This window comes from Crocodylus porosus, unplaced genomic scaffold, assembly GCF_001723895.1.
Source record: "Crocodylus porosus isolate Cpor-Errol unplaced genomic scaffold, CroPor_comp1, whole genome shotgun sequence".
Classification (NCBI taxonomy): Eukaryota; Metazoa; Chordata; order Crocodylia; family Crocodylidae; genus Crocodylus; species Crocodylus porosus.
Window position 1 is genome coordinate 32,844,390 of NW_017728910.1, and position 16,289 is coordinate 32,860,678.

At 38.9% G+C, this 16,289-nt stretch overlaps 1 protein-coding gene across 4 annotated transcripts in view; it reads right to left on the bottom strand.

Annotated features, from left to right (window-relative positions):
• Positions 1-16,289, bottom strand: part of TRPC1 (transient receptor potential cation channel subfamily C member 1) — a 44,296-nt gene that overhangs the window by 13,971 nt on the left and 14,036 nt on the right. For all 4 annotated transcript variants that reach the window (XM_019532973.1, XM_019532972.1, XM_019532974.1 and 1 more), the window contains 3 exons: positions 12,298-12,493; positions 7,514-7,850; positions 3,599-3,738 (listed from right to left, as the gene is read on the bottom strand). In XM_019532973.1, coding sequence (XP_019388518.1) covers positions 3,599-3,738; positions 7,514-7,850; positions 12,298-12,493 — 673 coding nt within the window. The remainder of the gene's footprint in view (positions 1-3,598; positions 3,739-7,513; positions 7,851-12,297; positions 12,494-16,289) is intronic.

The window sequence follows — 16,289 nt, forward strand, 5'->3', positions numbered from 1 at the left end:
CCTCCCCTGGGGCCTGAGGGGGGCCCACTGGGGGGTAACTGTTCTGGTCCCTGCTTAGGAAAATGGAGGCAAAGAAATCGTTAAACATGTTGGCTTTGTCATCTGGTGTGACAACCAAATTTCCTAGTGTGTCCTGCAGGGGCCCCACACTACCCGGAACCTTCTTTTTACCCCCTATGTATTCAAAAAAGGACTTCTTGTTGTCCTTAATCCAGGAAGCTAGTCCCAGTCCCATCTCCGCCTTGGCCTTCCTGACTGCCCCCCTGTATCCCCAAGCAACCACAGTATAGTCCTCCTGGTGATGGCCCCTCCCTTCCATTGGGTATACGCCTCCCTTTTTGCTAGGAGACATTCCCAGATGCTTTTGGTGTACATCGGCTTACTTTCAGTCCCAAATTCTTGCTAGGTAATTCTTAAAATTTATCCTAAAGATACCAAGGGCAAGAAATAGTTTTATGAGAGAATTAGATTTGGAAGGTAGAGATGCAACTGCCAAACACTGCATGAGCCCAAAACAATTTCTGGTGCCAGCACTATTGAGCCTAGTATCCCTTATGCTCACCAGCTCTGGGAAATAAAAAAGAACTAATATTGCAATCACCAACTCTGCAATGAAGGAAAAAATATTATCCAGGCTGAATAAGGGGAATCAAATTCCACTTTAAGTAGTACTAAATTAAGCTTCTGGCTCATAGATAATAACTACTCCTCTTAACGCACAGCAAAATTCCCAATGATAGGTTGCTAGGAATTTTTAGGGTAGAATACCACCTTAAACCCCATAAGTAAGTTTGCAGTTATTCTTTCCAATGGGAACAATGTGGGAAAATGTTGAAGTGGAAGACCTTTATTTCCACCTTCATTTCTCATTTATTTTTTGCCGTGCTTCAAGATGATCTTATTTGAATAAAAAATTCTCATTCCACTTCCAGACCATCCTCAACCTAAGAAGGAGTGATTATTAGACAAGTCCCATAATTCAACAAGGTTGAAAAGTTGCCCAGTTATCATATGCTGAAATACATGTTAGGGTTATAGAAATACAACATTATTTAGAGAATAAGAAAGTGACAGTTGTACTTATTAAAAAAAAACAACAAACCTGGCATTCTGACTGAATGAAATTTTACTACTTTTTGCAGCTTTTTCAGACTACAGTCTTAATGTACCAATAAAGGACTCAGAAGAGGATAAAGGTAGTAAGCATTGTAAAGGCTGTATACCGTTACAGCTTTTTTCCTCCAGTAAGTTTAAAAAGAATCATTATGGAGAAACAAAAATAAATGTAAGAGTGAAACAGAGGATCTTATGTTCCAAAGTCTAAATAGACCATGACAAATCTGTAGAACTGTGGTTTTCTTCTCATTTGCAATAATAATCAAACAGCAGGAGGCTAAGATTATTTGAAGGTTTTATCCAACTTGCTGGGCAGATACAAGAACTGTTGAGTACTTCATTAGTACAATAAATCCAGTAGAAATGGGAGGGTTTCCTGAGGGAGATGAAAAGGGAGGCTAAAACTAATGCCCTCTTTCAAAACAACTGGTGCATGTGAAGTCTGTGATGTCAGCTGTCTGATGCAGAGAACCATTCCCCCTCTTGGCACTAATCTCGCTGCTTCCCTTATCCATACTGCAAGGTCAGCTTTCCCAAGCTGCAAAAGAGATATAAAGTCTGGAATATATGATGGGGCGATATGATTCACATTATGTTGGTCGTACCATCACTCTGCCAGTTCCTAAATTGAGTTGCTTACTAACTCTACAGCCAGTTTTAAACAGTTTAAATCATAATCACACTTTCACTACTCTGAGATCTGAACTGGACTAGAAAAATGCTGATATGTTGTTAAACATCAGTAATGCAAAGAGAGCTAAGTTAGCGGAACTGCCTTAGGCTATGTGGATGTTTACTATGGGTGCACAAAATGGGCTGTATTCGATACGGATTTGGCCCAAATCGGTGACAGTGATATGACTTGTTGATTCAGATCACTGTCCTCAGTCGATTTGGCTGAATCTGAAGATTCGATGCCAATTTGGAGAATCAGCGATTCGGCCATAGACACAACTTTAAATGTTTTTTCTACATACCTCAAGGTACTAGGCGTGGCTCATGAGTGCTGCTATGCTGGGGTAGATGGAACATCCCACAGGAGTGCAGGGGGGCCCCCCCCACATGCTTGGCAGTGAACCCAGAATTGGACCAGAAGTACTTCTGGTCCACTTGCAGGTCTGCCAGGAGTGCGTGCAGGGGGGGCCCCTACTAGGGGCTAGGGACCCATGCTCCCATGGGACACTCCATCCGCCCCAGCATCTCAGCATTCATGAGCTGCCTCGTACCTTGAGGTATGTAGAAACATTTTTTAAAGCTGTGTCTGTGTCCGAATCATCGAATCTTTCTGAATCTCTCTGAATTGATTCGGAGAGTTCCCATCTGGAGAGATAAAAGTTCTCCCGATTCGATTCAGATTTGGCCACTGAATTGGGCCAAATCAAATCAGTGACTGAAGCTTCACACAGCCCTAATGCCTATGAAGTCCAGTCCAATTATATACAAAATATTTACACTTGACATGTTTTAAAAAAAGAAAAAGGATAGGAAACAAATCCTATTCTGTAAAAGCACCAGCTATACTACCATGATGCCTCACCAGTAGGGTGAGTTCTGGTGCATCTTGAGCTACAAGATAACTGGCAGCAGTAGAAGAAAGTTAATTCAGTTATTTCAGTAGCAGAATGAACACTGCAGACATGCCATGTCTGGGCAAATGGTCACCTTATTTATTGCACACTATTCAAAGCCTACAACAGATAAAGCATTCATTGCTAGATGATCTTTATAGCTCTGGGTAAGCCCAGCCTTGCATTTTCTCTGCCCTCCTCCAAGGAAATGGAAGGCTCCATCACTATTCCTTCCCTATGAAATCTCCTCTCTCCTGCCTCTTGCCCCACCCCAACAGACAGTACATTGGGTTTTCGGAGTAAGCTCCTCTTGTCAGCTGCTGTTGAAATAGTCCAGAATTTGTTAGTATGGTACCAAATGACTACTGACAACACAAGCAACCTCAGGAAGGAAATGGCCATTTTAAAAGGTTATGCCTCAGCCAAACCTTACTGGAATTTCATGGGGAAAAAAATTCTCTGACCCAGGGCTGTCTCACTGTTCCTTTTTAAAAAGTCTGCTGCAACCAACTGCAGTGTTAAGGAGCTTCTTAGGGGAAAAAAGTCTCTTCTGTAAAGAAAACTGTTAGGAATTCTAAATACAAAGGTCAGTATTAGCTTTCATAATAGCAGGTTCAGTGTAAGCAACTCAGAAGCAGTGCCATTACAGACAGGGATCTAAGCAAATAGCATAACACATCTTTACATGTTATAGAGAACAACAGCAATCCAGAGAAAATTTAAATCTCTATCAGCCATGTTTAGCATCAGTACTGAAGTATTGGGGGTGGGGGGAGGATCAGAGTCAAGGTGGTAAGTATTTGGGCCTGGATTGTTGCTTCCCCACAGCCCCCTCCCCTTTTGGTAAACAAAGTAAAAGATTGTTTGTTTTATCAGTCCCAGATGTGCCTGTAATATACAGGGTGGGTGTTTACCTTGTTATGAGCAACAACTTTGAGAGCAAAGGTTGCCAGATACAGAGAATTCATGACAAAACTTAGCTGATTACGAGATTCTTCTAAGAAGTCTTCTAAGCCATCATACCAGAGTCTTTTAACATCTGACCACACCATTCCTGTAGGAGAAAGAAGTGGTGGGAAGGGGAGGAAAGAGAGTAAGAGAAGGAGATGTCACTACATTATGTTGTACACACTTTCTTTTACTGGTAGTAGCAGAATCTGCTGACTAGTTTTTTGCAAAATGAGAAGGACTACCTGATTTCAAAGTATTTTAGTGACAAGAAGAGAGGGATTTCTACATTAACTGTTAAACAGGATAGAGTTTGTTTATATATAAAAGTTCAACAACTATAAAGCTGCAAAATACCTAACTGCCTCAAGACTACTGGTACTTCTCTAAAAAAAAAAAAAAATAAAAAAATCTTTAGTAAATGCATCTAATGTAAACAATATTTCAGGACTAAAATATAGCTGCCTTTCTAAAAGTCAGCTTTCCCCCAAAAAGTAATTATCCACACATTTCCAGAATAGCGTGACATATATTTCTGGGAGTGCATTAGAAAATGTGCCAGGAAAAAGGCAGCTTCAAAACTGTTCAAGTAAGGTCAGTGATTCAATAGAAATTTTCCATGCATAATCAAAAAAAACAGGGAGCTCTGAATTTACAAAAGTTAAAAAAGATTCTTGTTAGTACCACAAACTCACAAATGGATCTAGGGCTTTTCAGATGGCTATTTTTTTCCTTACTAAAGATACGCTGTTAAAATCTACCCATTGTTTACTACTACCCGCTATAAAGAAAATTTCGCCAGGCTGCATTTTATTAGCTAAATATGCATATTAGAACTGGAAAATTCATAAACCTGAAACGACATTTTTCTGAAACATGGCTGATTATCTGTGGATCTTAAGTGTACAATTATTTAATGTTCTTTTGAGTATTTGGACCATTCAGAAGCTTGCTACCATATTAAAAATAAAGAGAAAAACAGTATTTACATTTCTGGCAACTAACATTTGTTGGATTTGGCCTACCTTGCAGGATTTTGCAAGTTCTCAATGAATGAGGTCCAGCAAAAGTAAACATAAATAATCTAGGAGAGAGTCTGCATGACCTTCCTTGTTGCATGGTAAATTCTGTTCAAATGTTGCAAGATGAAAGCCAGACCAAAAAAAAAAATACATGCTGTCCACAGTTTTCATAGAAGACTCTTGTGTAAGTTTTGGGTCTTGCCCAGGCACTGCCCTAACTCTTCAATGTGCAACTGAACTGACCTAGGACTTTATACAAAAAGTATTTAAGGTAAAAAGCAGCCTTAGAACTGCAGCATCACTTATTTGTCTGGGAAATCTATCCAGGGACACAGGTTGTTCTCAGTCATTTATTTCAAATGGTGAGGTAACACTACTCCTCATTTTGAAAGATGAATCTAGTTCTATGCAAAACTCACTTTAACTTGGAGTCCTAAAGTCAGTACAGATTTTTGACTATTTTATACTGTTGACTCAGTGAAGATTACTGACAATCTCAAAGTTTAAAGTTAGATAAGATTAAATTAATGATCAGATCAAATCACCACTGTTCCTTTTCTCCCATTTAATTTAGGTATTTTTTGAAAAATCACATATGCATACTACCAAATTATACACACAATAAAATGTATTGCTTTGTATCATTCAATGACAAAATAGCAAGAAAAATGTAAGTAATGCACTTATATTTCAATATAAATATTAAGATGCAATAATCCTAGTAAAATAGGTAAGAGTTATGAGTCTTGGCACCACATCAGTCACTTACAACCTTACCACAAGTATGCAAATCCCTTTTCAACCCTTCATAAAACCTATGCTTATGTTAGATTTCCAAATGCATTTAAATTCTTGGAAGAGACAGTTTATTTTAAAAATAATCAACTATGTAAACTATGTTAGAATAGTTTCTACTCCCTAGAACTAGGAGCAGGGAATTACTAACTTGTTCATTCTGGAAGGGAGAATGATCCTTATTAACATCTACCCTTAGAGAAGTTCTGGTACTTATGTACACCATGGGACTTTTTTAGTACAGGTGCAGTTTTAGAAATTCTTACGAAATACTGAGTATTTTTAGTTATCCAGTTACTCAAAAGAATCACTGTAAAAGGATTTTTGCTTAACGTAACAGCACCTAAGCAAAAATATAACTTTTACAACTGTTTATTTTAAAAACTTCCTACAAATGAGGATACATATCATGTGCATCAGTCTGTATTCCTTTTACATATTATCTTTTGAGAATTAACCTACATTTAGGCTGCTAGACTCAACAAAAAACCTTTAAAAAGGGCTGAGAAATTCATACATTAGTCAAAGTTTACAAGGTCAAGTCTATCCAAAAGTGGTACCTGTGCTCCCTCTACTGGCTCTGCACCAACCAGAATTAGTTTGCAAATATTATTCTGTCAGACGTGCTGACATAATAGAAGATACTGGTGTATAAAAAGGAAGCACATGCAAAAGGAATATATTTAAAATACCATTAAAAACACAAAAAGAGAAAGAGTATGAAAAAGTCAGTAGGTTTTCAAATATATTAAACATAAAAGAATTTTACATGAAAGGGTTAAAAATGGTCTCCTTTAGCCATTTGCCAGTTTAGTAGTGGTTTTAAGTTTCACTTCATACAACATGAAAAACCAGTCAAATATTACAGAAGTAGAGGTGAAAAGTCATGTTGCTGATGACAATCTGTAATAACAAATAAGAAATTTGTGTCCAATCCATTACATCCTTCTTAACAGGGCAGGATGAAGGGCTGGAGAGGACTCATATTTAAACTCTCTGAAATGAGAGATTTTTCACCATTTTAACGCTTGACAAAAAATAAATAATTTTTTTTTTTTTTGAGATCCGTCAATACAAGGGGAATGTACAGGGAGTCCCTCAGGTCTTCAGAGACCCATATACTCTAAAGTAAAAAGATAATATATAAGACTTGATTGAATTTGATTACATATTTATTCCAAGAACCAGTAACTAGGAGAAATTGTACTGACTTGCATAAAACACCTGAATTTTTTAAATTGAATTTATTATTTCTAATGGCATATAATAATAAATTTAGCAGCCTTTTTCTCTACCTTTTAAAGCTTTAACTAGTTGCACTAAAATTCTGATATGCCCTAGCATAATTCCAAACCACAAGGGAGTCAAGAATATTATTTTTTTTATTTATTTTTTTTACAGGAATATAAAAAACAAAGAAACTCAAAGGGTTCGGCAGAATTTAAACAGTTGCTTATAGGTGACTGAGTCAATAATTGTTTTGGTTTTTTTTTTAGTCAGACTATACTGACTAAACAGAGCCCACCATAAACAAAAGTACCTAGTTATGAAAGCACTGAAAAAATAAAATCACTTTGGAAATACTTCTACCTATACTTTTCAATTTGACATTCAAGACAAATCATTGGCTATACCCCACTATTACAGAAAATGTAGCTATTCACAATTAAAAGTGCACGTACTTTTAAGTGAATATTAAAAATACTAAAAACTGTGAAGAAACAGTTCCCACACTGATATATCAGCATCCCAAACCACATGCCACTTCATTTGTGGCTGAAAAAGCATTCTAGTAGAAATTCTGAAGTAGCATCCCCAGGCCCCTATGTCCAGTTACATCCTAGTACACTTGGACTTGCTAACTTTCTTTGATAACTAGAGATTGCTTTTACAGCAGATCATATTCCGTCTCTGAAAGTGTGTTGTTCCTATCAACATCTATCTTCAAACTAGCTAACAGGCACCAGTCACTGAGTGGAACTCTGATGTCCTATAGGAGCAGTACAAACATTGCTGGATCAGTCAGAACCCTTTGTTTACACTTTTTATTCATCTGTTACTTACCAATAAGCCATAGTATCAGAAGATAATCTATTCTCTCAAGTGCTGGCCCCATTGTGTTCTTCTTATCTTCATTATAGACAAGTGAGTACAAGTTAAGCAACAACAGGAACGTGAAATATGAAGCTCCATGAATAATAAACTTCATAAAAGGAGTGTGAATTATTTGACCTACTCGTGATTTTGGAGCTAACAAGTAACACAGGGACAGCACTGGCCAAAAAAAGCCAACTGTCAAAACAGTCAAAATCTTCTTACAAGTGTGTTTGCGTCGGTAGCCTGCCATCTGTCCAAACCATACAGTATTGAGAAACTGCTGACAGTTAGACTGGGCAACAAACTGTAAAGAAAACAAGCAGTCAGGTTGCTCAATACCAATTTAAACACATTATTAAAATTAATATGCAAGCTGTAATGAGGCAGTTGTGGATCATGTAATCCCATTTCCACCAAGTAAAAATAATCCATATGAAAAATATATTTTAAACATGTTAATGTTTTAAGAACTTAAAAATACTAACGAAACAAGAAACAAATACTAAAGAGATAAATCAAGCATGCATTACATTCACCTCCTTCCAGTATCTGTGAGCATAGAACAGCATTAGTCTTTTTACGGTTAACAATGAGATTTCTTGATGTGTCACAATTAACAGTAAGATTAAGAATATATTTTTGAAAACATTAAATTAAGCTGTTATCTAGGTCAAAAAGCCATGCCACGCTCCCATGCTTTTTATTTGCTCCAGGACTGATTTGCTAAGAAGCTGTTTCCCCCAAAGTTCACCAACACCAGTATTTTATGCATTGCATCACACTTACCAGGAACAGGAACTGAGGTCACAATGCCTCACAGGATCAGGACCAAAGTAGACAAATAATCCTATACAAATCAGATCCTCTTTTTAATCATTATGGCTATAGTGCAGCAAAGCATTTGAGCACAGGATTAACTTTACGAGACCCAGTGCTTTGCTGAACAAACCACAGGTTTTACCAGATTTAAATCTAAGTTTGTATTATAATGGTGAGAGGCTTAGGAACTCTTTGTACACACCATCTGGAATTTAATATAAAATGAACAGACAATCCCTTCTTTTTAGTATCACAATATTTTTTAAATCACCTCATTAAAAAGTTCTTACCTCAACAAAACTATCAACAATAAAATATTTTGCGTAAAACTTTCCCCATATCACTCTAAAAAAAATTCCCATTTCATCTAACCATAGTAGTAAGAAAGCTGTGATGATGAACAGAAGCACCTGAGAAATATTTTTGTGCATTTGCTTAACACATACCAAAAATGGATACCATGTCTCTAGGCCTGGAAAATTCACTCAGTCTACCAAGTTTCTTTTTGAATAGCCTACGCTTTCTACGACCTCACAAAATCTTTTAAATAGGAGCCTGAATTCAGTTTTTAAAAAAGGGTTCAGATTACTTAGAAATTAACCTATGTTGTACAATAACTTCCATATTTGGTTGTCAAGTGTCCTTGGGACAGAAGTCTCCAGATCTATGATCTTGAACCACATTATTGTCTACATAGTCAGCATTGGCACAAAGCTTCCAGATTTTTCTAGACTCTCTATATTGGTGTTGATTTGCTAGATGTGGCCATTTTCAAGGGGCTTGGGACAGGTTCAGAAGGGCAACTAAAACAGAAGGCCAAAAAGCCCATTTCCAGGTAACCACAAAGTAAACTTTGTGGACATTACGAGTAGTGGGGCCAAAGCAAAGAAAACAAATTACCATGCCCAGCAAAAACAGTAGAGAGATCAAATTACACAGAGCAAAATGCTTAAGATTATACAAGAAAACCTTAAAACAGATCATTCAAACACAGTATATTATAGCTTTTGCTTAAGAATGTGAGTAATGATTGATGTAATGAAATGTATTAAATCCACCTGTTCTGGAAGAGACATTTGTTTTGAGTGCCTTAAGTTTCAAAACCAAAGCTGCCCTATTGGCAAAGACCATAAAATAAAGTAAAAACAAAATAGGATCATGGCAAGTACCATCACAAACTGGTTAAAGGAGATAAGAAATCTTCCCTCCAAAAACCTAATTTTGACAAGGATGTAAATCCCACCCTTCAAGGCCATAAAAACTAGTTCAGTCCAGTTCCCAGACTCCTTATGCCTGAAGAAGGGTGAATATGCCCAAAAGCTTGCTAAGAGCTTTTTTCCAACTACTCAGTTGGCATAATAAAAGATATGACATCTACTCAAAAAACCCTGCCTGCCTCATTGAAGCAAAGAAATTTAAGCAAACTGAATCAGGAAATGAGCATTACAGTAACCTATGTACAGATATATGGGGTATAGACAGGAAGGGAAAACCTAAAATGACTTGCTGACAGTTTGGGTGCTATCTTCCTCCTTTCTAAGTATCCAAGGCATTATAGATTAGCATCTAAATTGCACTGTTCTGGATACCCAGATAAACAGTGGGACAAGTGTTTATTCACATAAATGTTTTGGGGGTGCAAACAATATAATGTTACATTATATTGCCTCTGCCTCAGAGCACTCATAATCCAGGCAGTAGTAGTCAAAAAGAAATCAAGATTTGTTGTGGAAGGTAGAGCCTAAGACCTCTACACTTCCCTTAGAAGCCCTCTTGAATTTATAATGCATTGAATAAGCATTTAAGGCTAGTTAGTTACCAAAGACTTAACAGTTACAAGCATTGATTCACGCAGACCATTGTGATGCTTCCCTAAGAACTTCACACATCAAACCAGTTCAGTCCACACAACTGGTCATGTTTTGGCCCTGATCTTCAAACCAGGTATTAAGAATATTACAACCCAGCTAGCATCACAGAAAAAAGTAACTGCCTCATGAGTAGCGGTCAAGTCTCCTAGATTCCAAGCACCAAAACAGACCCATTATCCTGATTCACCTCTTGTGTACCTTCTTGTGTCCCTAAAAATGCTTAAGTTCAGCTGTGCCTCATTATATAAGAAAAGGGCAAGGACCTAGTGATTTATTACCACTGTATTATGATTATAACCAACACTGCATTAGTCTTCAGTGATCCTTTCTTCTAGTGCCAATACAGATCACCTTGATTCTCTGACAACATGCACCAGACAGAGAGAAAGTGGAAACTCAACCAATGATGACTAAAGGATGAAACATATAGGTGACCACTAGGCACTTATTATTCAGTATCATTTTTTTTTTCTTACCTGCTGCATGCAGAGTCCTGAACTTGCCAGTCAGAAGTCAACTACAAGCTCAACTAAATAAGAAAATATCCTAGGCTAATTGTATGTGAAACCATGCCTGGACATAGTATAAAAACAGCTTCAGCGCACTGCTGAATAATTCAGTCTCATCCCCTTTGCAACCCATGTCATTGCCAGCCATGAAATACTTTGTCCCGAAGACAAGCAGTCAGACCTAAAAGCATGGTTTTAAAATTAAGTTCTTCCTGGATGGATGTGCCCAAAGGGTAGAGATGGAAAGAACATTTATTGATGAGTTCTACACAATTTAATAAAATCTTTGTTATTCTCGAACAGAATGTCCACACAATTATACTGAGACAGCTATAGCAGAATAATTAATGGAGACAAGTCTGGGTCAGATGACAAAAACCCATAAAAACGGGAGTTGGATAAAGGAGGTCAGGTACCCAGGCTATGTCTGTGACAAAACAAACACTAAAATAGGGATCTGTGGGGATAATTATCAAATTTAGTGTAGGCCATAAGGTATGCTGGGAGCAATAAGAGTTAAAAGTCTGAAGGTGTAAAGTTTTGTGGAAAACAGAGTGCATCAGAATATCTGAGATCCATTTAAGAACATCCTGGGCTACACAGAATCAGGACTAACTGCCATAACAGATTAAAAAAGCACATAGGATGGTATGAAAAAGCCTAAAACAACAGGCGAGTTGGGGATGGCATAAACAAACAAGTTCACTAAACAGTGAACAGGCATGACACACCAAACGTCACTGATTGTGAAGCAGGGTTTTTGGTTGTAGCAGTGTTGGTGTAAGGACTTAGGCAGGCAAGGGTCTTTGGGTAGATGTGATATCTTTTATTAGACCAACAGAGTATTTGGAACAAAGTTCTTTGCAAGCTTTTGGGCACAAGCATCATCTTCAGGCATAGGGAGACTCTGTAGCTATGTGACAGGTGGTCAGTGAGAACATGAAGAACACATTTGCTGTGTTCAAGTATGATTGATCATGAGGACAGTGCAACCAAAGCCTGGTACACTAGACATCAAAATGTATGGAGAAATTTTGTACTCATAAAGATCATTAATCAGAAAATTGTAAGACATCAAACCCATATCACTGCATAAATGCTTGCAATGTATAAAAAGAGTAAATAGAAATGCACGCTGGAGTTGTGTTTAAACCTGCACCATTCATGCTGCTGCCCAGCCTGATCACCTGGCTGATAGTCTGAATGAAAGCTGTGCTAAGTGTAAGTTTTTACTCACTGAACTGTTGCTGTATGTTTATTTGAATTGAACCCTGTTGTAGTAGGACCTAATAGGTCCTTGGAGACAACAATGCTTGGTAGCCTAGTGATAGCATTCTGCAAATATGGTAAAAAAAAGTATTGGTGAAATATCTGGTATTTTGCTTTTATTACCAGACCATAGTATTACATTTTCTATTAACACTCAGTCCCTTGTCACAGTTCTTATAATTTCTATTGGCAGAATAAAGCTTAAATGAATCACTAGTAAAATCCAGTATAAAAAAAGCCTGTGCATCAGATTAATATACAGCAAAGACAGAGAAAGACTTACCTCCTTTTGATTATACTTGATGGCAAGCTTTAAGCGACTCAAATTCATCCTCTCTTCTAACAATCCTCGTTTATCTATATGCTCATCACTGGATGTGTGGTTTAGAATAACTTCAAGCTCACGTGAGTTTCGTGCCTGTGCAAGCAAGTCTTTAGCAAAGGTTTTGCACTGCTGGGCTAACTCCTCATAATCATTTCTAGAAAACATGGCAGCAGAAAAGATTAATTAATACACTTAAAACTTTAATTAATACATTAATTGAATCTCTCAGGTGGGAAACCTTAAAATACACTTTAAAAATAGGTCGCTCAAGTTTGACCAAATAAGGGATCACAAGCACTTTCAAAAACTGAAGACAATCATAGAAAATTAGGGTTGAAAGGGGATTATCTAATCCAACGCCCTGCTCAAAGCAGGACCATCTCCAACTACATCATCCCAGCCAAAGTTTTTAAGACCTGGCTAGACAAAACTTCCAAGGTTGAAGATTCCACTTCTCTGGGTAACCTGTTCCAGTGTATTACTACTACCCTCTTAGTGAGAAAATGTTTTCTAATATCTAACCTAAACTTCCCTTACTGAAACTTGAGACCATTACTCCTTGTTCTGTCATCTGCCACCACTGAGATCACTTTAGCTCCATCCTCTTTTGAACCACACTTCAAAGAGTTGAAGGCTGCTATTAAATCCCCTCTCAGTTTCCTCTTCTCCAGACTAAGACAGACCAGTTCCTTCAGTCTTTCCTCATAAGTCATGTGCCCCAGCCCCTGAACCATTTTTGTTGCCCTTCACTGGACCCTCTCCAGTTTGTCCACATCCTTTCTGTAGAGGGGGCCCCAAAAGTGAACACAGTACTCCAGATGTGGTCTCACCAGTGCTGAATACAGGGGAATAATCACTTCCCTTGACCTGCTGGCAACACACCTAACAATGCAGCCCAGAATGCCATTAGCATTCTTGGCAACTATGGAACACTGCTGGCTCATATTTACCTTATTGCCCACTATAACACTCCTTTTCTGCACAGCTGCTGCCCAGACAGTCAGCCCCCAACCTGTACGGGTGCATGGGACTGTTCCATCCTGAGTGCAGGACTTTGCACTTATCCTTGTTGAACTGCATGAGATTTCTTTTGGCCCAATCCTCCAATTTGTCTAGGTCACACTGAATCCTAATCCTAGCCTCCAGCATATCTTACTCCCTTCCCACTCCACTTCATACCAGCTGCCAACTAGACATTGAGCCATTGATTACTACCCTCTTAGTCCAGTTCTCCAGCCAATTTTCTATCTACCTTACACTCCATCCATCCAGCCCATACTTCCTTAGTTTGCCTGTGAGAATGTTGTGGGAGACTATCAAAAGCCTTGCTAAAAATCAAAGTATATCAGATCCACTGGTCTTCCCACATCCACAGAACCAGTCACCTTGTCACAGAACACAATCAGGTTGGTTAGGCATGACTTGCCCCTGGTGAATCCATGATGACTGTTCTTAATCACCTTCTTCTCAAAGTGCTTAGAAATGGATTCCTTGAGGATCTGTTCCATGATTTTTCCACGGACTGATGTGAGGCTGACTGCACTGTAGTTCTCTGGACCTTCGTTTTTTACTTTCCTAAATAAGGGCTCCATTTTTGCCTTTTTCCAATCATCTGGGACCTCTCCTGATTGCCATGAGTTTTCAAAGATGATGGCCAGAATCTCTGGAATCTCATCAGCCAACTCCCTCAGCACCCTCAGGTGCATCTCCTCCAGCCCCAGGGACTTGCGTATGTCCAGCTTTTCCAAACAGCCACTAACCCATTCTTTCACAGAGGTATGCTCACCTCCTCCCCAAACTGTGCCGCTTAGAGCAGTAGTCTGGGAGCTGACCTTACCCATGAAGACTAAGGCGAAGAAGTTACTGAGTACTTCAGCCTTTTCTGCATCCTGTGTCACAAGGTTGCCTCCCCAATTCAGTAAGGGACCCAATACTTTCCCTGATCCTCTTCTTACTATCGACATGCCTGCAGAGACCCTTCTTGTTACCCTTAACGTCCCTTGCTAGCTGCAACTCCAATTGCACTTTGGCCTTCCTGACTTCATCCCTGCATCACCAGGCAATACTCTTATACTCCTCCCTAGTTATCTGCCCACGTTTCCACTTCTTACAAGCTTCCTTTTTGTGACTTAGTGTACTGAAGAGTTTCCTGCTAAGCCAAGCTGGTCTTCTACCATACTTGCTAGTCTGCCTGCACATTGGGATGGTTTTGTTCCTGCAGTCTCAGTAAGGCTTCTTTCAAGTACAGCCAGATCTCTTGGACTCCTTTCCCCCTCAGACTGGCTTCCCAGGCGATCCTGCCCATGAGGTCCCTGAGTGAGTCAAAGTCTGCTTTTCTGAAGTCCAGAGTTCTTACTCTGCTTTACTCCATCCTTCCTTTCCTCAGGATCCTAAACCCAATCATGTCATGGTCATTGCTGCCCACGTTGCCATTCACTACTACATTTCCCACCAATTCTTCCCTGTTTGTGAGCAGCAGGTCAAGAAGACCATGGCCTCTAGTTGGCCACTCCAGCACTTGTACTAGGAAGTTGTCCCTGACACGCCCCAAAAACTTGCTGGATTGCCTGTGGACTGCTGTACTGCCCTCCTGGCAGATGTCAGGGTGACTGAAGTCCCCCATGAGAACCAGGGCCTGTGATCAGGAAACCTGCGATAGCTGTTTGAAGAAAGCCTTATCTACCACTTCCCACCATTGGTCTGGTGGTCTATAGCAGACACCCACAAAAACATCACCCTTGTTGCTCTCCCCTCTAACCTTAACCCAGAGACTTTCAAAAGGCCTATCCCTAGTTTCATACTAGGAGCAATCATATGGTGCTTTTACATAAAGTGAAACTCCTCCTTTCTTCCCTGTCTGTCCTTCCTGAACAGTTTGTACCCATCCATGGCAGTGCTCCAGTCAAACGAGCTATCCCACCAAGTCTCTTATTCCAATCATATCATAATGAAGACTGCTATATAAAAGTTTCCCTGTTCAGGGTACCAACCTATTTTAATTATGCCTGAGACATCAAATTTTGCTGGAAACATGAAAACAGAGTATTATGTTGTAATATTTAAACTTGCTTTCACTAGTGATTTAGTTTCAAATCCCCAAAAGTGTAAAATGTACTAATAGTCACAATCTATTTATGGTAACTTACAGCATTAAAAAAAAGCTGATCATTTTAGCATTATTTTTAATCATACCACTGCAAGTTAACTTGATTTACCAAAAGTGATTTATGAATTTAGTAGGTACAACAGAAAGCCACAGTACTGGCTGGTCTAACCAGGCATTTACTGAATCTCAATCCAAGTTATCCTTGTATACATGGAGAACTGAAAAACTTGCTGAGAAAGAATACTGCTCAAATAAAGAAACCAGATTTTATAAACAGTCCAGAAAAAATATTTTTTACCCCAGAAAAACATTTATCTAGATGAAGTTAGGAATTGCTGATTGAGAACTCTCCTACATCTCTTCTCCCTTTGAATTACACAAAGCATAAAAACAATCAGGCTGCAGCTTAAGAAATGTGAAAATGAAGAGATAATGCTAAGAAGAATTATGAACAGATAAACAGATCAAACACTGAATTCATACTCTATAAATATAATACTGACATACTGAACTATGTCATCTGGAGCAGGGGTGTCAAATTAATTTGATCTCATGGGCCAAATCCAGACTAAGGATTTGGAGTCTAGAGTCTGTGAACAGCAGCACTGGTATTCATCTCTGTGGCTGCTGTTTCAGCATGACTGGAAGCCACAGAGTTAACACCACTGCTGCCAATTTTAGCCTAAAACCCCCAATTTCTGCAGTGGGTGATGGGGTGTGGGGAGAAGCAATGCGAGAGATGCTAATACTCTTGGTTCTGGAGCCTTGCTGAAATAGCAACTCTGGTAACCATGGAAATTAATGACACTGCTGCTGGGCCCTCTGCTTCAGCTGCTGCTGGACC